The 24117-nt window shown below is 37.2% G+C and overlaps 2 protein-coding genes across 13 annotated transcripts in view; one reads left to right on the forward strand and one right to left on the reverse strand.

Moving 5' to 3' along the window:
- The window catches only part of suox (sulfite oxidase), a 161844-nt gene extending 154037 nt beyond the window's left edge, over window positions 1-7807 (reverse strand). The window contains exon 1 of the mRNA XM_062415866.1: window positions 7804-7807. The gene's annotated coding sequence lies outside the window, so the exon portion shown is untranslated. The remainder of the gene's footprint in view (window positions 1-7803) is intronic.
- znf740a (zinc finger protein 740a) lies at window positions 1563-24029 on the forward strand. 12 transcript variants are annotated; one of them, XM_062415852.1, is made up of 21 exons: window positions 1563-1869; window positions 4673-4841; window positions 5039-5221; window positions 5744-5890; window positions 6565-6685; window positions 6936-7019; window positions 8984-9067; window positions 10467-10550; window positions 11059-11142; window positions 11566-11649; window positions 12315-12398; window positions 13147-13230; window positions 15038-15121; window positions 15503-15586; window positions 15958-16041; window positions 16476-16559; window positions 17585-17668; window positions 18102-18185; window positions 19866-19949; window positions 20376-20494; window positions 20658-24029. In XM_062415852.1, the coding sequence occupies exons 2-21, from the start codon at window positions 4797-4799 to the stop codon at window positions 20829-20831; spliced, it is 1965 nt and encodes a 654-aa protein (XP_062271836.1). In that variant the 5' UTR covers window positions 1563-1869; window positions 4673-4796; the 3' UTR covers window positions 20832-24029. The 12 variants fall into 12 exon arrangements, with proteins under 12 accessions (XP_062271836.1, XP_062271837.1, XP_062271844.1 ...); XM_062415853.1 differs by having other exon boundaries at window positions 5744-5860; XM_062415860.1 differs by lacking the exon at window positions 19866-19949.
- Window positions 24030-24117: the final 88 nt, after the last annotated feature.

The raw sequence follows: 24117 nt of genomic DNA on the forward strand, positions 1-24117 counted from the left end.
AGCAGAACTAGAAAAGCGAATGAAAAAGGGTGTTTTTAGCCAGGGCCACATTTTAATGTTATTCATCACATAAACATATATTAACACAGTCAATGAGAGCCCATCACAGTGGAGGGAAAAACAAACTTCAGGCGCTCATGTGTGGAACAGGAACAACAAACCTTAGAATTAGGTTAAAAAGCCTAGAAGAACCCATCACAGTGTTAAAGATCCCCTCCACATATGTTTTAAGACATAATATAGCCTACTTTGCTTTGAATAATATTGTGTGTTGGGTATGCTATTTTACATAAAAAAGTTAAATTAGCTTATTAGAAATCTTAAAATTACATTTACTTCTCCTCCCTCACTGAGAAATTAATAATGTGTGAATTTGCAAATATTTTTCATTTCTGAATGCACTGAAAAGTCCATTCTCCGAATATGTTAGCTGGAGGCCTCATGTTTCCTCATCACACTTGTGTAAAATGGAGACGGGACCACTACTGGCTCAAAACTAGTGAAGATGTCACAAATCCTGCTCATATGGTCGTGTGTTAAATTCAAATTTATTAGCAGCACAGTGAAATTTGCTGCCTTCAGCAGATTAATGTGAACACACCCTTCTCGTGTCAAACTTTACACACACATCACAGTGAAGGTCAAACATCCAGTGAAGTAACAATAAGTAAAGCACATTTTGAGTTAAAGGGGACTTTAAAGATCCCCTCCAGACATGCATTAAGACATATATAAATATACTCTTTTTGGGACAAAAATGTATGTCTGTTATAGTTTTTCGACAAAAAACAATAATTACCACATTGAAATCCTGCTCATAGGCCCACGACTTACAACCGGATTTTCAATGAGCACAGAGTAACGTTCCAGTTTCCGCAGATTTTAAAACACATTTTGAGTGGAGGAAGGGGGCTTTTTAAAGTCACATATTGTGAAAAACTAACTTTTTCAGTGGTTGTGCACATACATTTGGCTGTGATTTGCCTACTATATGGGCTACAATAGATGGATGATATGTTCCAACCACTCAGGACATTATAAAGCAAATCTGTAACTACACAAATAAAGAATGACCGAAATCCAACACATTTGAAAAAGCCATGTCCAAGGCCAACAGCTCTAACCGATTGAAAAAACAAACATTATGCCAATAACCTGATAATTGACAACCGACTAAGAAAGACTGTTATTTTAGTTTTAAATAACACATGCAAGACAACCAATGCAACCATGAGGGCCTTGAAGGAAATGTGCAAACTGCAGAGGAAAACTCACTACAAGAAATCAGTAGACTATTGGCGATGACGTAATTCATCTTGGCAGGAGCAGCTATTTCATATTATTAATTATTATAATAAAAAAAGATGCAGTGGTGGTGATAATAACACCAGTAATGTAATAATAATAACGATGAGGATTATTATTGATTAGGTCCATATGGGCATCGGAGACAAAACAGGGCAAATGGGTGTGGGAGGGGGGCGTTTTGAGCCACTGTATAAACCACTGTATGTCTTTCTGTCATTTTCAGTGTTCACTCCTTCCCCTTTCATCTGCGTCTCTTCACTCGTCGCCTGAATCTGCTGCAAACTGAAAAGAGGCCACCTCCACAATAACAACACACATATTGATACAGCGCAGAGTACATGTCAGATATCCACTATGCTATATAAAATGGATAAAAAACAGGTTTAGGGTGCTCTTTTGTGCAGAAGTGTGTGTACACGGGGAGCTGGTTGAAGAAGATGAGCCTTTTTTCTTCGCTGGAGGAGGCTGTGCTGCTGTGTGGGGGAGTGGGTTACATCCTGTGGCGTTTCCTGTGTTTGTAAACTAGACGGTCTCGAAAACGACGGGCGAAAGAAGCTGAAGGTAGATATACACGTCTTTTCATTTATTCCTCCAATGCTTTGTGGATTTTGATTGTGCGCTCGGCGGCTTGCTATTTCGTTTTTGTAAAAAAATGCACGCAGCGGACAAGACTGCGGAGGGATTTAGTTGATATTACAGCGTCAGTGTTAGCCACTGCTAGCTGGCTAACGGGAGGGGGAGGCTCTCGATACGACGGCCATCACGAATGTCTTTATCGCCCAATCTCGTCTTGAACGACTTCAGCTATTGTGTTCACATGATTATCACACTGAAAAGAATCGTTTGTCCAGTGCTCAAGTTTGAGAGATTAGACTTTTTGGTATACACTGTATCAAACCAATGACCAAGTGGAATGAAAAAAATGTTCAATTTTTAACATTACGGTGGGCGCCAGCGAACAGCTAGCTGCTAGCCGCTGTTAGCTTGTTCAACATCAGCACAACTAACGTAAGGTTGGTTGGTAGTGCGAAGGCCAGCCCAGTCAACGCCGAGAAAATTCACATTTGGCCTCCAAATAACATCATCTTAGTGTAGTGACTGTTCTGCTGCTAACTATATCGACGGTATCCAACAAAAAGAACTGTAGTCCTGTAATATGCGTTAGCCAGTGTTAGCGTTTTCTTAGCAAGTGCTAGCCAGCTAACCAACGCTAATGGCGATAGCACTGAAAGCCTTTTAAGTATGTTTCTGCCTCCATCTGGCCACCCTTAACTTTTATGGAGGTCCACAAGCTGTAAAACTGTACCGCGGTGAGGGGAAACTTAACAAACGACTCCTAAACGGACGTAAGTAATGGAAAAGCCACCTTGTTCTTTTGCATCGCTAAAATTTGAGCAATGTTTCTTTGAGCACATTAAGGCCGTCTCACAATAACCCAAGATAACGGTGAAAATGACAAACCTACGACTTAATGCACCAGCTTTATCAAAGGCCCAGGCCAAGAGGGGGTACACCATATGATACATGTTCAATCTGCAGCCGACATATTAAATGTTAGCTTTTAGAACTGCAACGATTAGTCGAGTAACCTTCTTTTATGATAGTAAGCTGAATATCTGAGTTGTGGATAAAACAACACATTTGAGGACGTCACTTTGGAAACAGTGATTGACGTTTTTCCTCATCTCTGATTTTTCCCCCCGACCGAGCAACTAAGTCATTATTCGAGAAAATAGTCAACAGATTACTCGATAGTGAAAACATTTGTTAGTTGCGGCCCTACAGGCTTTTGTATGAACCATTAACAATAAGTGTGTAATTGCTATACTCACTAAGAGATATTCTACCTCAATTCTATTTTCAACACAGTTAGTAGAAGAGTAAAGATTGAACCTTTTCTAAAAGTTTTGCAGCACAATGTGAATGCTGTTATTATTTTTACCTTACCAGAAAGGATGGCTTTTCTTCAGTGTCCATGAAAACATCAGAAAGAGACTTAAAAAACAATAACATTATAATTACTCCCTCCATATTATTTATTTTTCACACTTCGCTATATTTAGCTGCATTGTTGTTCTTTCAAAGTGGAAAGCTGATTATTTGCCAAAGCTGTTATATTGTGTCGTACCTCCTAAATGTCATCATAACTACATGTCTTTGTCTCACTGAAACCACAACCTTTATAACTAGTAATTTAAAAAAGTGAAAACAATTGATAGCAGCATGCATACCAGCGTCTACTGTATGTTTAACCAGTTTGTGTTTTTGTTTTGACTGACTCATCAGATTTAAGTTTACATGAAGAAAACGTGTCAGTTCTTGTCTGTATTATGTATGTTGTTGAATTTGTTCTGTATTTAAGGGAGTTGCAATTACATAAGTCGGATATTGTGAAGCTCACTTTTGCTAATTTTCTGTACAGTCCCTTCGCATCTTCATGTTTCAACTTGTTTTCCTCTAGTCATACAAAACACTTATGCAAAACACTGTATGCAAAGTTTAGTATAGGGTGTAGCAATGGGCCTAGCCTACTACAATGCAAGCACTTGTTGAAGAGTTGTTATTTAGACCTAGTACATGTAGGCCTAGTAAAAACACCATTTAATTTGGTATGCCTAGTAAAAACACCATTTAATTTGGTATGCCTAAACTCTGATTGTTTCCAGATTTTTTAAGATGTGTTTTTCAATCCCACTTATTGAGTTCCATATAATTTAGTTTGTGCTTCCATCTACTTCACGTTCTATGCACAAATCATTGTAGGTGTATAATAGTTACAATAGTGGACAAGAGCTAGAGCTCAGAGGTTTGGGTGAGCTTCATAAAAGACAGGTACATATGTACTAAAATAATTTAAAGGAAGTCTGACTACACAGTAAACACTTAAACTGCTGTTAAATCTCCTGTTAAATTAGGCAGGTAATGAAAGATTTTCCATCTTTAAAGATAACAAGTTTATATGTATATTGGAAGAAGGTCTGATAGTTTAATTTGATTTGTTTAGTGCGTGTTGCCCAGCCTTAGTATACATTGCACTGATACAGGTACCTTGAAGTTAGGGTTTTATGTATAGGGATTATGTCGAAGAAAGAATAATAATAGCGCAAGTCCATTAATTGGCTGCCTTGGTGAAGTAAAGTAACCCCAAAAGAGAAAAAACTATGCTAATCTTCAAGATAAATGTACTGTATGGATATGTGTTAGTCAGAGTCAGTTAAAGTTATTATGGTGAGTATACTGACATATCTATGAACAAAATGCACACAACTCCTGACATAAAGAGAATGTGAGTTTCATATTGATAAATATATGTGATATATAATTTAATGTTTGTCTGTTTCATCCACATCCTCCTCTTCCTCAGTTTTAATGCTAGATGAGTGAGGTGGGTGTGGCTTCCCACCAGCCCGACCATCCTGACTGACGGATCTCTGGATGACCTTGTCCCCACCCCTGTCCCTGCGCTCACATACACCGTTACCACAGCAATGTCACATCTGCCCAGCAGCTCAGTCCGCGACCATATGAAATGGGTTTGTTTTAAGAACACCAAAATGGTTACAAATAACTTTATTTGGAGTCTTGTGTCACTCAGGATGTTGTCGTTGATGACTAGCTTGGCTGTTCTGCCAGGTCTTAGATGCAAATCAATTCAAATTCCAGCCTGTTTTTTGTTAAGTGTATTTTCATTAGTTAACTATTCTTAAATTATAACTTTCTATCCTCCTAGGCGGGCCTGCTTGGCTGCGAGGCTGTTCTCTCCAGTATGGCCCTGATGCAGGCCAGCTCCATGGCCGCTCCACCCAAAAAAATGATGGCGCCACTTGGCCATGGACCACAGCAGAGAGACGGACCTGACCGTGCTCCCCAGAGCCATATGATCCTCCCGTCTGGAATGAGCTGTCCACCTCTGGTTAGGAGACACATAGGAAATGTGGAATGAAAATTTTACTGTTTTAGATGTTTTGAATATTGTCAAGGGCAAAAAACCCTTGTCTTTTAAGAAATTGAAAAATTGAGTGGAAGGACAACATAACCCCCACTTCTTGTTTTAGTGGTGTTTAATTTGGATTTGGATGATGAGTTCATGTAACAATTCACACCACCAGGTTTTACATTAGAGCATATAGTTACAGTTTCAGTGCCATTGCTCTCACATTGCCACACACAACACAGTTATATTTTTTCAAAACCTTTCCATCCTCAGTGATCAGAAACTGTTTAAAATCATGTGCTGGTTTTACTAAAACAAAGACACAAAATCTACAAACCCACTATTTAGCACTGGCTTTGTTATCAAAGTGCAGAAGCAAAAATTAACTTAAACAAAGGTGTACATTTATCACTTTGTTTTAGGCATGTCTTGTTCAGATACTTTATTTTTATCTTAGTGGTAAATAATCTGAAATACTTGTTTTTTTTTCTTGCTCTTCAGCTTATCCGGAAGGAAGGTGAATTCCAAGCTCCCCGCCTGCTGGACGAGAAGGAGATGAGGGCCAACGAGGACATGCAGCAGAAAAAAAAGAACAGGAAATCAGTAACGCCCTGTAAAGTGAGAGATCAAGAGGGAAGGGGAGGGAAGGTTAGTGGCTGTGATTGCTAAATGGGGAATGGTCTGTGCATGTACCTTTTTCTGCAATACAGAAAATGTGTCTTAAGCAGCTTGCACATGCTTTTCTGAAGGCATTTAACTTTATTTAAGTGTGCCTCACTCGGAGCTTTCATGTCTGCACATTTTGTTTGTGTGGGGGTGGGGGGAGGAGCTCAGGGAAGATGTGGAGGGGGTGGAGGATCTCTAGAGAGGAAAGAGGGGGAGGGGAGCAGAGCAGAGCGGAGCACAATAACTGCAGTTGTGTGCATACAGGGGAGCAGTAACATGAGGGCATTAGGCCATAGTCAGGGATTGTGGGGTATTTCTCAATTCAAATGTTAATTTCATTAAGTAAAAAAACTAACTTTTATGTCCTCCATATACATACCAAAGCTAATTTGGTTTTAGACGTGGTAAACAATTAAAAATATACATGAAACTATTAAATTTGGTCTAATGGAAATCATATATTTTGAATTTACTGAAATTTAAGAGGAGTTATTTACATTTAATGGATTCTGAGCAATCGTGGGTGGGTATGTGTGACAGATTGTGCCATTGTTTCATTGGTAAAATGCATTGGTGTCTTGGTTTATACAGCTGGTGCACCATTGAGGTGGCATTTTAACAAATGTTGAACGGTTATTCTTTACTGTCCACCTTAGGGCACAGGTGGAGATGAGAACGGTCCATCATCCAAAGTGCAGAAAAATTTTATTTGTGATCACTGTTACGGCGCATTTAGGAGCGGATACCACCTGAAGAGACATATCCTCATTCACACAGGTATGGGTCATGCTTGGAACAACCTTAGTTCACAGTAAAACCAAAAAAACAGATTTTAATGCCTGATTACATAAATCATTTGTTGAAAGAGGCCCTGAAAGCTTGAGTTGGACTGAATTTAGGAGTGTGCAGCAACTGTAAGGTTTTGCAATGGCCTGCTTAAAAATCTTGTTTGGTAATAGCTTTTGCCTCACAGCTAATTGGTGGTATCTGTGGGGACTTGAACTAAAACTGGTGCTCTTCGGTTTAGGGGAGAAGCCGTATGCTTGTGCCGTATGTGACATGAGGTTTATTCAGCGTTACCACCTGGAGAGACACAGCCTCATTCACACGGGTATGCGTCCTCTAACCGTACCCATATTACATAAATCTGACTACCTCTGTAGTCTTGACACTTGAATCAATGGACAGATGCTTAGGGTTCATTTTGTCTCTGGACAGTAATTTCCAACAAAGCCACCCCCCAAAATCTGTTCAGCCCAAAATATAAAGCACAGTATTTGTCTTAAATAAATATTGGTCCCCCCAACACCAAGAAAATTACTGAAGGCGATGTAATACAGTGCGGTCCAGTAGTCCCGAGTCCACTATTAAAAACTTTTGTTTCACTATGTATGATGGTCATATACCACATTATTTCAGCTATTTATGAAGACACCAAAGATGTTGAAGTCACAGTCCTACCTTTGTAAATGATCTCTGTTCAGTGTGGTTGAGCTCTGGTGACTGTGAAGTGAGAAATTAGCCTCTCTAGTGACTGTCTGAAGCTTTCTTACTGCAAATTCAAACTTTGATTAATCTGTAAAAACAGCTTTCTTGTAGTGGAGATTGTTTAACCCATGCCTGTTTTTGGCCCATCATAGTGACTTGTTTTATCCTAAAACTGTTTGTATTGAAATAGTGAAATAGGAGGGGTTTTTTTTGTTCATTTGGTTTGGTGTTGTTGTTGTAAATGCTGCTGGGTCCTGTAAAGACATAAGCTTGATACACTTGTCTTCACAAAGTGTGACTGCTTTAATGACTCACAACAACCAGCTCAAATCCCACATGCGCTGCCATCTAGCAGTTGGTGCATTGCTTTCTGCACACCGTGCACTGTTGGTTTACGCTACATCACATCTGGTTGTGGTTGAAATGACAGCAGACAACACCTGACTACCAAATATGATGATGGGTGTGGTTAGATGTTCAATAGATGTGAACCTCACAGCTCGTAGATGTCAGAGCAACAATGCCTCTTCACCCTCCAAGATTCAATGTCTTAAAGTCCGCCTGATCTTGGTTTGACTTCTGAGAAATGTTTCTAGCCTGCAGCCCTGATCTTCAGTTTAGCTGCTGTCAGATGGGACACTGATTACCACATCAGAGACTCTTTGCCATCACATTATTTGGCTCCTCAATTTTTGGCATCCCCTTAACAGAAAATGTGCTTAAATTGCAACTCAAAGTTGAAGCACAAGCAGTAGTGACACATGGGGAATGTTCATTTTGTCAGCATGTGATATTCTCTGTAAAACAATTCTCACTACATATCAAAGGGAATCCTTGTGCTTAATATGTAAATGACGTGCATGGTGTGACTGCAGTAAGAAAATGTGACAGATAATGTCATTTTTGTGATCATAAGCTTGTAATTTATTTCAGCACTAAATAATGTAGCCTAAATAAGACTTTCTTGATGATGAAAACAAACAGTTCTGTAAGCAAGAATTCTTGATAGTGGACTTGAAAAGGACTCAAGACTTTTGGACCCCAGTGTATTCATGTGGTGCCTCATTGCACAGGCCACACAAAACATGTCAGATTTTTTTTTTTTTTTTTAAATCATTTTGTATTTAATTATTGATTTCTAGTGTCAATAACTGCATGGACATCAAAGGACTATGTTTGTATAAAATGGAAGTAAGGTCCTTATTGAAAACATTTCCATAGTGTCAATATTTGCGTTACACCTTTTCACACAAAATTCTTTGTTTTTCATTGTTTAAGAAGTATGCACTGTGGGTAAGTCAACCTCTAACATAATTGTTTTATTAAGTGATTACTGCTTCTAGTTTTCACAAAAAGAAGCACATCAGTAGTAAAATAATGTTGACCAATTTTACCCAACTCTTTTGATTCATACATATGTGTATATGATATCCTTTTAGATTGAGTAAGCAGTTGCTCCTTGTGGCCACGCTGCATCTGTTCTGTCTGTTTTAACCATAGTACATTTTAAAATATATATTATTTGTATCTAATTTGAACTTATTTGATAGACTGAATAGCTAATAATTTTATGCTCTGTGTGTGTAGGGGTGAAGCCGTACGCTTGTTCCATGTGTGACATGAGGTTTTTCCAGCGTTACCACCTGGAGAGACACAGACTCACTCATACGGGTATGCGTCCATTTACCATACCCAATTCAAGTTAAGAAGTTTATTTGATCAGGTTGTCTTGTTAAGATCAGGAATTTTCTTAAAAGGAGAACAAAAACATTTATAGTAAGGCCTCATATACAAACAAACAAACAGCATACAAGCGGTCATATATGCACAAACAAAAAGTCCTTCAGGAGTGGATTTGGAATTACTCTTGTGGACCCCTCAAAGTGTATTATCCCTTTTGTACCATTGCCAAAATTACCAACATTTACACTTTCTTTATTTTTCCTTTTTTATATTATATTTTTCCGATCAAACGGTTATTTCTGCTTCTACGTACTGAACAAGCAGAGCTTAAGAGTTAAAGCGAAGTTTAAGCTGTATTATTGTGTATATAAGTCGTGCACATGTTTCTTATCCATTCATGTATTAATGGAGATTCATCATGAGGTAATTAATAATGCATTTACTGTGATGGTTCAGGACCTTGAGGGGAATTTTTAAATTGTTTCACAGCTACAGTTAAGAGATGGGGGAGATTGGTCATAATGCTAGGGCAAAACAATGCAATTTTGTAGGAACTTCGGTGAACTTCGGTGTTTGTAAAACCTGGTTGTGCATGACTTTAATAGAACTAAATAGAAATAACTCCGTAATTATTTAAAGCTTTACAGCCAGGCACAGTTTGCTTTAATTCCCTCCTGCCTAGTCGTAGCTGATTGCCTGAGGCCATGGTATATTATGGGAATAGTCCTTTGATGTCCACACCTATTTTACATGCAGATTAATGGCTGCACAACTCTGTAATTGTCTGGCTTTTTAATTTAAGAAGTTGCACAGCTGCTTTAACAGATGTTTCTGCTGTAAGCTTATGGCGGCAATTGGATTGGAAGCTTTTCAAATTCTGAGACAGATCATCACTTTGGAGTGCTTGAAAGCAACACACACTTTCATGCCACCATAAATTGAATGAGTGTGTTGCATAGAAATTTAACCAAATTCAGTTTAACAGTAAGCTGCAACCAACATGCTGAAAAATGTTCAAATCCATCACATAAATGGTGAAGAAGTGAGCTAATGTGTCTGCTTCAGCTGACCAGTGTTATCACTGTCTCAGACGTCTCTCTTTGCTCTCTTGCTGCTCACTTGTATTTTGTCTTGTTTTAAATATGCTTGGCTTGTATCCTGTTGCTGTTTTTCTTTCATGATGTACTCCAGAATATCCGAAAACTAATGCTCCCCATAACAGAAGACACTTTTTCCAGTTAGAAGTGAAAACAAATCCCTTCGCATGAAGCTTTAATTGGAATGTGAACTGTCTGCCAGGTCCAAGTGATTTAATGACTGTGAATGATTCTTCCCTTTGATGCTAAAGCAACGTCTTAGCTAATATGTTGATACTTTGTGTATGTAGGGGTGAAGCCGTACGCTTGCTCCATGTGTGACATGAGGTTCTTCCAACGTTACCATCTGGCAAGACACAGCCTCACTCATACTGGTATGCGTCTGCTTACCCTAGCTCATTAGGTAGTGTTTTTTTAGAAGTGCCTTAACTTTGAACTCACAGCTGTATAAACAGAGGTTTTAGGTATCGAAATTGGCAACCATCTTCAAATATGTCGACCCGACATATTAGCAAATAATAAGATGTATCCAGACATGTGTTAAGACAGTAAAATATTAAACTCTTGATGTGAATACATGCATATATAGTGGGAAACCGAAACTTCAGCTTTTCCCCTGCTGAATGCTCTACTTCGTTCTGTGCAGTTATCTCTTTCATTAGTCCTAATTTTACAAGATACCTTTTTTAATGTGACTGAAATTACCCACTCGTTGTCACAATACACATAATCGTGTACCGCAAAACAAGCATTAGATTCTTAAGATGGTGGGATTATGTGTAGAAGCATAAGAAGAGCTATTGTAAGGGAAGAGTTGATGGTTATGTATTGCATTGTCTTTTCTGTTTCTAGCTAATATTTACATACTTTTTATGTGTGTAGGGGTGAAGCCATACGCTTGCTCCATGTGTGACATGAGATTTTTCCAACGCTACCACTTGGCAAGACACAGCCTCACTCACACCGGTACAGGTTCACCATTCTTTGCTACTTTTGAGCCCCATATACCCGGTTTAGTGGAGTTTAAATGTTCATTGTTTGTAGAATGACGTGAGTCTGGCTTTTAACATATTAATAATTGTTGGTGCACATTGGAGGAGTGCCTTTCTGTCTTTGTCTTAACTCTGTATGATAGTATCTTTGGCTAGCATTTCTTAGCCTCCATTAGATCATTATACCTTGAATTTAGTCTGAAGACTTTTTTGGCTTTTGTAATGTTTCCCTTCTTTATGTATATTGACAGACTAGAAAATGGTAGCTTCATGCATTTAGTGTGACATCATACTGGTACCACTTCTTTTGGCATGTCTGGATACATGATATAAGTGAGTGTGTCCTGTTCAGTTCATTGTGTTGTTTTTTACAAAATATTTTGCTCTGTGTGTGCAGGGGTGAAGCCATATGCTTGCTCCATGTGTGACATGAGATTTTTCCAGAGATACCACCTGGCAAGACACACTCTCACCCATACGGGTATAAGTTTTACTTAAATCCCTCTCATCTGACACTACCAGGGATTGTAGAGTTTTGGTCTATAGGCATTGCCTGCTTATGGGATTTTATTTTCTGGTGTAATTTGTTTCATTGTATCTGCTAATTGTTTATAGGCTTGACATGATACATTCCTGTATTTATTTATAGTGACTAGTAAGTAGGGCTGGGCAATATATCGATATTGTATCGATATTGTGAAATAAGACTAGATATTATCTTTGATTGTGAATATCGTGATTTAGCATAAGTGTGGTCTTTTCCTGGTTTAAAAGGCTGAATTACTGCGAAGTGATGTAATTTTCTGAACTTATCACTGTAACAGCTGTTCTATTATTTGTCTTTATCCACTTAGTCATTGTAAACACATTACTGATGGTTATTTATCAAAAATCTCATTGTGTAAATATTTTGTATAAGCACCAGTAGTCATGCCTACAATATCTTTGCAATATCGATATCAAGATATTTATTCAAAAATATTGTGATATTTGATTTGGTCCATATCGCCCAGCCCTACCAGTAAGGCATGACAATATAAGCAGTCTTGTAATGACAAAACACTTACTAGTCTATGTAAAATGACATATGCTGTGTATATAGTTCATGAGAACACTTTTCTAAAGTTTGGTACTGTATGCATTTAGGGGTGAAGCCATACGCTTGCTCCATGTGTGACATGAGATTCTTCCAGCGTTACCATTTGGCAAGACACAGCCTCACTCATACTGGTATGCTTGAATTAATTGTTCCCCTTTCACTATAAAACCTTTTCTATGAACAACCTGCTCATGATCTTTTTTATTGATAAGTCCCTCTATATTCAATACCTTCATTATGCCATTGAGGGTGAATTTCCCCATCTAAATAAACATGTTTAATATAATTTTTAGGCTTTGTTGGAAAACTGTCCACTGAAAAAGTGACTCTTTCTGTCAGTTACCTTGTTTTGTGATTAACACTATAATGGTACTATTGCATGCGTATTGTTGAGTACTATATTACATATTCAATGAAAGGTACATTACACTAAAAAGTGTTTAAATGCAGGCATCAATAGTCTAAAATGTAAATAAGAAGAGGCTACATTTCCCAAAATGTAATCAGGAAAATACAAGAATGCGTTGCCTGTCTGAAAAGTAAAACAGCGCATCGTCAACATAGTATGACTTGCTTCAGCATGAATCTGAAATGGGTCTTTTTTTTCAATATCAATAATATCAACAATTTCATTAACAGTTTGCAGGATGACTAAATATTACTAAATGGGGTCCAAAGTCCCTTCTATCAGCACTGTTTCTCCTTAATTAATAATGCACTATAACTATTGATGTCTGCAGGTCCTTAAACTCTTTTTTGTGTCTGTCTTAATGAAGCATGCTTTTATAAACAACTTAAAATATTTCATTATTTTTTTGAGTTGTGGTGTTGATGAACTTGTGTATTGAAATACATCTAACTTTGTTGTGCTCTGTTTAGGTGTGAAACCGTATGCTTGTACCATGTGTGACATGAGGTTTATACAACGTTACCAACTGGAGAGACACAGTCTTACTCATACGGGTATGTCTTCATTATTTAACCATCTTTCTCCTTTACTGCGGTCATGCATGTGCCCCAAATTAATGTTTTCATGGCTGCTTCAAACTCGAGTTTGTATTGCTTTCTGTCACTATATTACCAAGAGATAATGTTTCATGTAGCATCTAAAAGGAGCTTCATAAGCATTTGCATAATGATACTTCATACAATGACAGTTCCCTCTCAGACTTTGCATATGAAATGACATAATTATGAACATGAAGCAAAGATGTCAATAGCTTGTTTTGGTTTGTAGTTTTATTAATGTGTTTAACTGTAAATGTTTTAGCTTTTAGATGTCAAAAAACAAAACTATAATTTTGACAGGTTTCCTTATCAGACTTCTTTTGCGTATTTGAATTAGCTCAGCTTAAAAAAAGAAATTCCGCTTTGGACTAGTAGCTGCATATATTGAAGAAATGTGCTTCCAAAAAATGAAACCTTGAACTATTTGTTCACTTTTGTAATGCACATTGTTGCAGAAATATTCATCCTAATTGTATTTCCAAAAATCTAATTGAAATGATTCTCAAAAATATAGAATAAATATATATGAAATGGTTTAATCTAATTTGGCTAGTGTCTGTAGCTTCAGACTCAACAGTAACTAACAATAAACTCTTTTTTCTTCTGTGATATATAGGAGAAAATATTGGTGTGATCTAAGTCAAACTGAGTAAAACAGGCTATTCCCCCGTCTGGAAATGTCCCATTGTAATTCATCATAAAAGCTGTGTTAGAGAAGTTCACACAGTGTCAGCTCCAAAGCTATCACATAGAATTTAAAAAATGCAAGAAATTTAAAAATTTTGTCAGCGAAGGCGTTTGCAGTGCAGCTGCACACATGTGGCTGCCTTCAGTAGATCAGTTCAAGGCTTTTTTCAGTCCTGTTCACTTTGTAACAGCTGTGGAAATTATTCTCAAATTCTGAATTAATGTGAACATGTGTGTAATGCGGCCTGTCTCAGCCGATGTGAATGGGGCATGTAGTTTACATTTTGGCGAGGATGAAAGCAGTCTTAACTGTAGAGCTGAGAGTCCACAGAGCTCGGTCATTGTCATTTCACATTCAAAGTAATGGTGAGGAAGTGAAATATAATCCTCTTTTATGAATAGTTTAGTTGCATTGTTTGACATTCTTAAAAACAGGTTTTGTGTACACATGGGTCCTATTTTTAGTACAGCTTTTAAATTTGAATGAGAGCAGAGATCATGTTATATTAACTTTTATATTCATTCACAAGCTAGATTTTCTAACATGTTTTCCTGAATATTTTCATTTACTATAAATTAGAATTTATCTGTAAATCAATGTCAACTTTTAATACATTGTGTATAGTTGTTTACCAACTGCCTAAAATTGTCTAACTTCTGCGATCAGCGTGACAAAAATTCATGTTTTTGGCTTAACAAATCTATTCAGAAAATCTGTACGCAAACACATACTTGTATTGGCATTGTGTGTGTGATAGTTGTAATGTGTCCATTAAGGACCCCAATTTTGTCTCAATTCGGTAAGTTTTTAGGTTTGAAGACTTTTGCGTTCAACTCGGGATATTTTCATTGTAAATTTTCAATTTGGACATTGGCCTTAGACTTGTAGTAATTATAGTCTAGCTTCATTCAGATAAGAAAACGTCATCTCCAATTGGATTAGCAGATGTATTTTGAAGGCAAACAAAGCGCTGATGAGTGCAAACTTTACTAAGCAATTAGTAAAGTTTAACGTCGATCATTTTCGGCAGTTGAGGTTTTTTTTAACGCTAAAGTTGGTACTTTGTGTGTATAGGGGTGAAGCCGTACGCTTGCACCATGTGTGACAAGAGGTTTTTTCAGCGCTACCACCTGGCGAGACACAGCCTCACTCATATGGGTATGCGTCTGCCAATCTTAACCCAGTCACACGATTAGGGTGCTGCAACATCTGTATGCTTGATGTAGTGCTAAATATCATGTATTCATACACAATTCTGATGGATGAGATTTATATTAAGTGTGATAGCCATTAGATGATATCATCAGCTCATGTGTTGTTTTTAAGTGGATTTTAAAAACCCTCTGATAATTTTGTAACTTGAAACAAGCATCTTATTCAATCATATTGTAATGTTAGGGTATGACATTGGTTATTAACCACAGATATCAATTTAGCCCAGATTAGTATCCTTCAGTTATGAAGTTGGAGTATAGACTTATTTATTTTTTTCTTTGTGGCAGAGAAACAAAAATAACACTCTTAATGCTCTGCGTTTAGGTGTGAAACCTTTTGCTTGCACCATGTGTGACATGAAGTTTTTTCAGCGTTACCACCTGGCGAGACACAGCCTCACTCATACGGGTATGGGTCCGTGCACCGTGCCCATTACATTCAATGTTAGAAACCAACTGTGCACATTTAATTTTGTTAGCTCACTTCAGACATATGCCTTTTTATATTTAAGGGAAATGTCAGTGTGAAGTTTTGGTTTCCTCGTCTGTATTATGAGTAGAGCAGGATAACCGTGAATCATTCTTTTGTTGTTTTTGATATTTGTTGGTATGTACAACCCAGCGAAATGGATAACGAAAGAAATACTTAAAACAAAAGTTTTGTTTTTTGCATGAATTGGTAAATGTGTGGTTAATAACCAATAGCTAAGTTTTTTTTCTTCTCCTAAACAAAATTGGAAAATGAGGCAAAGTAATATAATATTGCTACTTTGCATTTAGGTGTGAAACCTTATGCTTGCACCATGTGTGACAAGAGGTTTTTTCAGCGCTACCACCTGGCGAGACACAGCCTCACTCATATGGGTATGCGTCCGCCCACCTTACCCATATCACTGAGATCAGACTGTACTTACATTGCATCAGATACAGGGTCAGAAATGATCATGTTAGGCAGTTCCAACCTATCTTGTATTATGTGTGTCCGCACAACATTAAAGCAGGTCTATATGTAAAGAAATGCAGGACTGCAACATCATCAGCTCATGTGATGTGTTTAGTTGTGGATTTGAGAATTGGTTAACACAGTTTGATGTATTTCCTTATTTGATTTGGAAAATAACAACCATTAAAAAGAAGTATTTATATCTTTTAAAGGAAATTCCAAAACAATAAAAAAAAAAAAAACAAGTGGTTAACAACCCATCAATTCTGAACAGATGTTTGAACTATATTGCTTATTGATGGATTGTGAACACAAACAAAAGTCTGAAAGTAATACTATAATGCTCTGCGTTTAGGTGTGAAACCTTTTGCTTGTACCATGTGTGACATGAGGTTTGTTCAGCGTTACCACCTGGCGAGACACAGCCTCACTCATACGGGTATGCGTCAGTGCACCTGCCCTTCTCATATATTGTAGATCATCATTACATAGTCCCTATTGTGCTAAGATCAGCAGCAAAAACGATATCAACACAGATGTCTTGCTTAAGAGATAGCCAAATTACTTTGTGTGTGTAAAACCTTTAAGTAAAATATTTTCTATTTGTGTAATGTTTCTGTAACAATAATGTTTTATTTAATGATTCTGTAACAATAAGGAGGATAAGGCAATTTGCTTATAATAGTTGACGCCCTCTAAAACATTTTACACCATTTTAAATGACATTTAACTAAAAGGCACTATAAAAAACAGCAATGTAAATGCATTTGGCCTAATCCTGTGATTTTAAAACTCTACAATTATTACATTTTAACAATAATATGTCTCTCTTTAATAATGCTAATTATTATTATTGTAACAATAATAATAACATGATCTTTAGTTATAAAATCCTCTGGTACTAAAACTGTACATGTCTGTTATCTTCATGTCATTCATAAAAACAGATAAAGCAGAATAAGCAGAAAAAGTTTCAATTAATAATATAATGTTAGTCATAATCAATAAATTGACATTAGTAATAGTAAAATTGTTTGCTGCAGTACTCCCTGGCTGTTATGGTCACTTTTGATAATTATTTCTCCATTTTTAAGGTCAGTTGATCAGTGTAATCTCAGATCATGTTTAGTATTTCTGTCTATAACGTTACAGAAAGGATATTTTTAGACAGTGTCTTTTTTTGTTGTTGCATGAATTGGCAGCTATGCCTGATATATTTAAGGGAAATGTCAATATGAAGTTAACATGGTTTCCTAGTCTGTTATCAGTTTAGCAGGATAGCTGTAAATCACTCTTTTGTTATTTTAATGTTGAAAAATTGATACAGGCATTACAAAGAAAATATTTGAAACAAAAGTTTTGATTTTGCATGAATTAGCAAATGTGTAACTAATAGTTTAGGGATGTATTAGTAAATAATGGAAACTGAGGTACAGTAATATAATATTGCTACTTTGCATTTAGGTGTGAAACCTTATGCTTGCACCATGTGTGACAAGAGGTTTTTTCAGCGCTACCACCTGGCGAGACACAGCCTCACTCATATGGGTATGCGTCCGCCCACCTTACCCATGTCATTGAGATCAGACTGTACTTAAATATTATGTTACAGATTATTAAGGCAGTCATATTATTCTCTAAAAGTAACTAGTATTACATCTTTTCTGATGTATATCTTACATAATATGTGTAAATGCAACATTAAAGCAAGTCATTCAGTGTAAAGAAATACAGGACTGTGACATCATCAGCTCATGTCATGTGTTTAGTTGTGGATTTGAAAATTGGTCAACACAGTTTGATGTTTTCTTAATTGGATTCAGATTTTAAAAAAGAGCATGTGTACTGCTTTCTTTTAAAGAGAAGATGAAACGTGGTTAACAACCCATCAATTATAAATAAATGTGAAATTACTGATTGATGGATTATGAAACCAAAATATAAAAGTCCTGAAAATAATATATTGATGCTCTGCGTTTAGGTGTGAAACCTTTTGCTTGCACCATGTGTGACATGAGGTTTGTTCAGCGCTACCACCTGGCGAGACACAGCCTCACTCATACGGGTATGGGTCCGTGCACCTGCCCGTCTCACATTTCATAGATCACCATTTCCTCTTTATTGTGCAAAGATGAGGGACATTTGTATGATTACAAAAACTGTTTGAACACAATCTGTGTAGGTAGATGCTCAGGTTAATTACTGCCTGTAATTTATTTAAATCACCAGTACTTGCTAATAAAACACTTTACATTTATGAAACTGTTAATAGAACCAGGTCAAGTTACTTAGCCTAAAATTATTGTTTCCCTCCATAAGATAGCGAGAACCTCTTGTGTGATACTAATGTCTGGCAAGCAAGAAGCCGCAGAGACCATGTATGTTGTAAGTAGCATGTCTCTGTCAGCCTGATCCAGATAGTGTTAGTGGGAATACAAAGGGCCAATATTCAGGTTTTAATCCAGACTGGATCTCTTTGGATAGATGCAGTTTGTTGTTAAGCACACCTGCAGGACTGAAGTTCCTGCATGTTTTTTGTATACAGCCTTTTAAGTTAATTTTTACTATGAGCACCAGTAATACTAGAGGGCAATTAATGAGTTATAGTGTAAAGGCGCAAGATTCAGTATTTTGCCTTTTAGTCAGGGTGTAATATGAATGTTTATGCTTCCAGTTCTGATTTATGAATCAGACTCAGTTACTTTGGTTGTAATTCTTAGCACAATTTTAGCAAGAAAATAGAATATGATCCAAAGAAAAGCAAAAAAATCATTCTTACAGTGCATAAATGGTTTTGTGAGTATTTTTGGTTAATAGGGTAAAAAAATAGTGTTTCGTAACAGACATGGAAGTCCTGTTGCTTCAAACCTCGCTTTCTGAAATCTGATGTGTTGAATTGAAACACTAATCTAAGCAAGTCCACTGAAATCCAACCATACTTGAAGCTTAAAACAGTCAGCCAATTTTGGTCTGTAGAGGGGTTTGCTTGGAACCTCGTGGCCTGGGTGGATGACGAAATATGCGTCACGCAAACTAATGTGGCCACACAGACACAAGAAATATAAATTGGCTTTTATTCTGGGCCATTGAAGTGTTTTGACTGACAAACACAGAACTTTCAAACAACATCAAACTCTCCAATAACCAGCCCACATTTTGTATTTTTCTATTGTATTTAATTGCATCTTTGCAACTAGCCGAAAACTAATGAAAGTCTTGTAGAATCTTGGTTTTACAGTATTAAAAAAAACTAATTAGTGGAAAACTAAAAGACTAATGAAAGTTGGTCCAAACTCAAATCCATGAAGGAAAAACATGTCACAGTTACCATTGATTATTTTGCTGTTTTTGTAGTGTAAATGTAGGTATAATGTAAGTAAAGGTGAGAGGATGCAATAGTCTTTTTTGCAGTGTTAAGTGACAATGTTACTAATGTTTGTTCAGAAAAAAAACAGTGATTAAATGATAATCTGACACTTTTTGTTTTTTTGAAACTAGACATATTTAGCTGCATACTATGTTATAAAAACCTGACTCAGCTTTATTTTCAGTTTAACTTATTGACTTAGTTGCATGTCTGAATATTTGAACATTATTTTCTGCCATAGGAAATGCACATTACATACTCAGAATGTATTAGTTATTATCTCTGCCAGTATTTTAGTCCTAGTGTCACCTTAAGCTTGAAAGATGTATTTCTTGCACTTGTGGCGGGTAGGGCTAATATATTGCTCTGTGTGTGTAGGGGTGAAGCCGTATGCTTGTTCCATGTGTGACATGAGGTTTATTCAGCGTAACCACCTGGAGAGACACAGCCTCACTCATACGGGTATGCGTTCCTTTACCGTACCCTTACCAGTGAGAAAGGCTCTGGCGCTTGCAACACATCGGGGTCACAACAAACTCGAGTTTGGATTGTCAAGTCATTTGATGGGATGTTGAACCAGCCTCAAAAAATAACCCCCGTTTTTGGGGCCACTATGTTGCGTAGATCTGGGCCATGAAAATGAGAAATTCCACTCTGATCTACACATAATGAGTTGATGACGAGGCCTTTTAGAATATCAATATTCAGATGCTGAAACTACCATTTGAAATAGTTAATAATGTATAGATAGGGAAGTTTTTTCCAACGTTTTAAAAGTGTTGGAAATTAAATCCTAAAAGAAAGAGTACTAAGTAAAAATTGCACACTGTTTATTGGTACAAACAGCTAAAATTGATGCATTGACTGTGTATTTGTGTGCTTTTTTAGGAGAGAAGCCATTTGCTTGTGACATGTGTGATATGAGGTTTATCCAGCGCTACCACCTTGAGAGACACAAGCGTGTCCATAGTGGGGAGAAGCCATACCAGTGTGAACGGTGCCAGCAGGTATGTATGAATTTTGAACAGAGCAAAGGGACCTTAATGTTATACATCAGGTGTTCATTCATTGTTTAAACTTTATGACAATTACGGTATTATTTTTTAATTATTTATAAAGATTTACTTTCAGATAAGTTATTAACAATATCAAATTTGTGTCTTTTAAAAGAACTTTTCACGGACAGACCGGCTCTTGCGGCATCGGCGGTTGTGCCAGGGTCGCAGCGTAGCGAAAGTAGAGAACCAGCCGTGCTGCGAACCACGCCCATATCCCCAAGAACCCCCGCCCGCACCCCCAACCTGGAGTCCCATGCATCCCCCTCCAGGTCGGCTGGCGGTCTGACATTCCACCTTACCCACATCCACAACACCGCCAGTGACAGGACAAGCCACAGGGTTTCTTCACCTCAGCTCTGTGCTGAGTGGCTCTACACTCTAACAGACTGATCTTGCAGCTCCAGTCTTGGGATTACTAATGACAGAGGGACATTTGTGTTTTTGTTTTGTTGACTTCTTACTGTGTTTCCTTTCCCCCTACGTTTTCTTTTTGTTTGTTTTTTTAAAGACAAGACTTTTCTGTGATGAACAGTGGTCCAGTGGTTTTGTACTTAATCTGTTAGATTGTTTTGCAAAAAAAAGAAAAGTTTTTATTGTTGTTCAAATATATCTGCATTTGGTGGTACTCGGGAAGGGCAGTGGGTGTTGTTTATCCTGACTTCTTGGCAACAAAATGGGATACAGTGGTGAGGAAAAACATTTGAGCCTTTTTCCTTATTTGGCCCATTTTGTTTCAGAAACATTGCCACTTAGGTCAAAATTAATAAAACTGAACTTTCCTTTCAAGTAAAGTAAGGAAACCACTCTTGATATCTCATGTGGACCAGATCTTGTTTGCCATTGCAGCTAACATAATGTTTACCATGGAAGCACCAACCTGACATTTTACCTGTGGTGAACTTTCCCATGATGTTGACTTCTAGTCAGTAATTCAGACATTTCACTCTTTATTGGTAAGCTGCATCTGGTCCAAATATAATTTTAACAAGATGCGTTTTCTGACTTTAACAGCACAGGAGGTACAGTTTTAACGCTTACTCTGTAAATAATTCAAAATGTTTATTATTGTTTTACCATGGGACTTGAGAGGTAATTTTTTTTTTATCCACAAAATGGGCCAAAAAGAAAACAGAAATTAGAATTGGGTTCAGTCTGTTGCCACTGTTTAAGTGGAATCCTGAGTAACTTTGTGGGTGTGTTGATTTTAAAAAAGTAATATCAAACAGTGCTTCATAATTGTAAACCAGGACTTCCAATAAGTGAATGATCATAGTGCCGCCTGCAGCTGACTAGTGTCAGACATGAAGGGTCAGGTCACAGGAGTATCACCTGTGTATCTCGTGTTCTGTGTCGTGTGTGACATGCCGATGATCACTCAGGAAATGGCACAGGATAAAGGCCTGAGCAACTCCTCCTGTAGAGTCCTGCTATTGTAAGTGCAGCTGTAAACAGTGTGTATACAGTACTACAGCAGACAACTCTCTCTCTCCAGCTGTGTTTATAGATCGTGGTCTAAAGTAGTGCAGGTTGGCCACTCGAAGTCCGATTATGTTTGTACAGATTTCTCACATGGTGAGATCAGTGGGGGTATACAAAATCTTGTGGCCTTAGTGTTTCTTTTTTTTCTCTTCTTTTTTTTCGCCTTTTTTTCAACTGTTTATTATTGTGGATCAGATGTATTTACTAAGACGAGACAGCTTTTCATCATCACGGTATTTTCCCCTCAAAGCTGTCATGGTTACAGAATGTTGACTGCTTCAGACTAATGTTTTCTCCTGTCAAAAGAGGTGGTCCTTTGATGAATATTTTGAGTCATTGTTACTGATAACGGTGTAACACAACATATAATCCTTAAGGGAGCCCCTGGGAGTTTTGATGGTCCTCTGCAGTGCTTGGGCCGGTCGCAGGCCACAGTAGACTCAACACTTGCTTGACTCTGCTACACACTAACGACTGCCTTTTTATCCAAATATTATGTGGTTGGTGTGTATAATGGATGTCTGTCATGTCATTGGGTTTAGCCTTAAGTAAGTGCGGATACACAAATAATCATTGTAGTACTAAACGATATTGTAACGAACGATTTCTTTTACCTATGATGAACTCTGATCGTACTGTGGGGAAAGTCTTTTGACTGTCAGGCAGCAAAGAGCCGTTTAATCGTGGCCTCTTTGGTGCCCATGGAGTCATTTCTCAAACTTGATCCTTTCTGTGACTGGTGAGCGAGTGATGGGTCTTTTCATAATGTTTAACTGAGAAATGTCAGTGCTGGTGGGAGGTTTAGTCTACAAGGTCAAACATTCATGTACATAATAGACAGCTATTAGATGCCACAGCTATGTAGGTGTATATAATGACTGACACCATCAGTGGTGGTTTTTGGGGACTACATTTTTTAATTTTTTTATTTAAAGGTCCACATCAACCTTAGATTGAAGGTTTAGATGTGTGAAATCTCAGAGTGTAGTATTTGGTCTCATATTTAGGATGTTGATGTTCATGTTCAGATTGCTGAGTTAATGGGAATCCTCCTTAAAACAATCCTTTGATATTCAGATTTAAGCGACTTTATTGAATATAAGAAAACTCAGTGGCAGCAAAGGGACAAGTTTGAGAAATGCATTAATTTGCTCTGGAAACACTATTCCAAAATCTGCAGGAGAGACACTGCTGGCACGAGCACATAACTAAAAATGGCTAAAGGGCAATACAGTATATAGTGGACGTCACTTGTTAATACCTTTTTGTCATGTATTGTTTTTAGTATTATCAATCTCATTGTTAAAATGCAATAGAATCCTTGAGCCTCAGATCATTTGTTGATAAGATTGAGGTGTCATTTTTAATTTTTTTTTCTTTTTTTCAGACAGATCAAAATGATTTAATTTGTCTGAGAATTTCTCATCACATTTTTGATGATTGTTTCAAGGACCTTTTTTTTTATTCTGATGGAATTGTAAACACTGGAGTGAAAGGAAGAAAAAAAGAGATTTTTTTTTTTCCTTCAGACTGTACTAGGTTTTAGACAAAGCCTATTTCTCCTCAAACTTGACAGAGAAGGCAGACATAACAGTTTGGATCAGTACAGTTGAGAGCCCAGTATGTCTGGTAATTTTGACATTAGAGGCAGTAGTACCACAAGAAAATGTTTTCTTTCTTATACAAAGTCCCTGGTATTTGTAGTAAATTATATTGATTATGGTATTAGATGAACAACAGCATAACAGTAGCTATCACAGATTAGTTGTTTTCTTTATTAGTCTTGCATGCAGAGTTATGGTCCTCAGTTAAAATAGGATCTTGATATTGATTATTTTGTGTAGGAAAATGAGTGCATAAGAATAACTTCCTAAAAAATGTTACAATGATTATTGTAAAATGGGCTAACTAATATGTACCCTTGTGATCCAATTAGTTTCAACTGTATGAAAATCAGAGGAGAGGCTTCTTACTATTATGCTGAAATAAAAGAATTTGTAAAGGACTTGTGCTCTACTGGATGTGTTGACTTATCTGATTATTTTCATTTCACACACTTGGGTAAAAATGTTTAGAGCAGCATGATTGAGTGA

Source organism: Scomber scombrus, chromosome 3 (genome assembly GCF_963691925.1).
Source record: "Scomber scombrus chromosome 3, fScoSco1.1, whole genome shotgun sequence".
Lineage (NCBI taxonomy): Eukaryota > Metazoa > Chordata > Actinopteri > Scombriformes > Scombridae > Scomber > Scomber scombrus.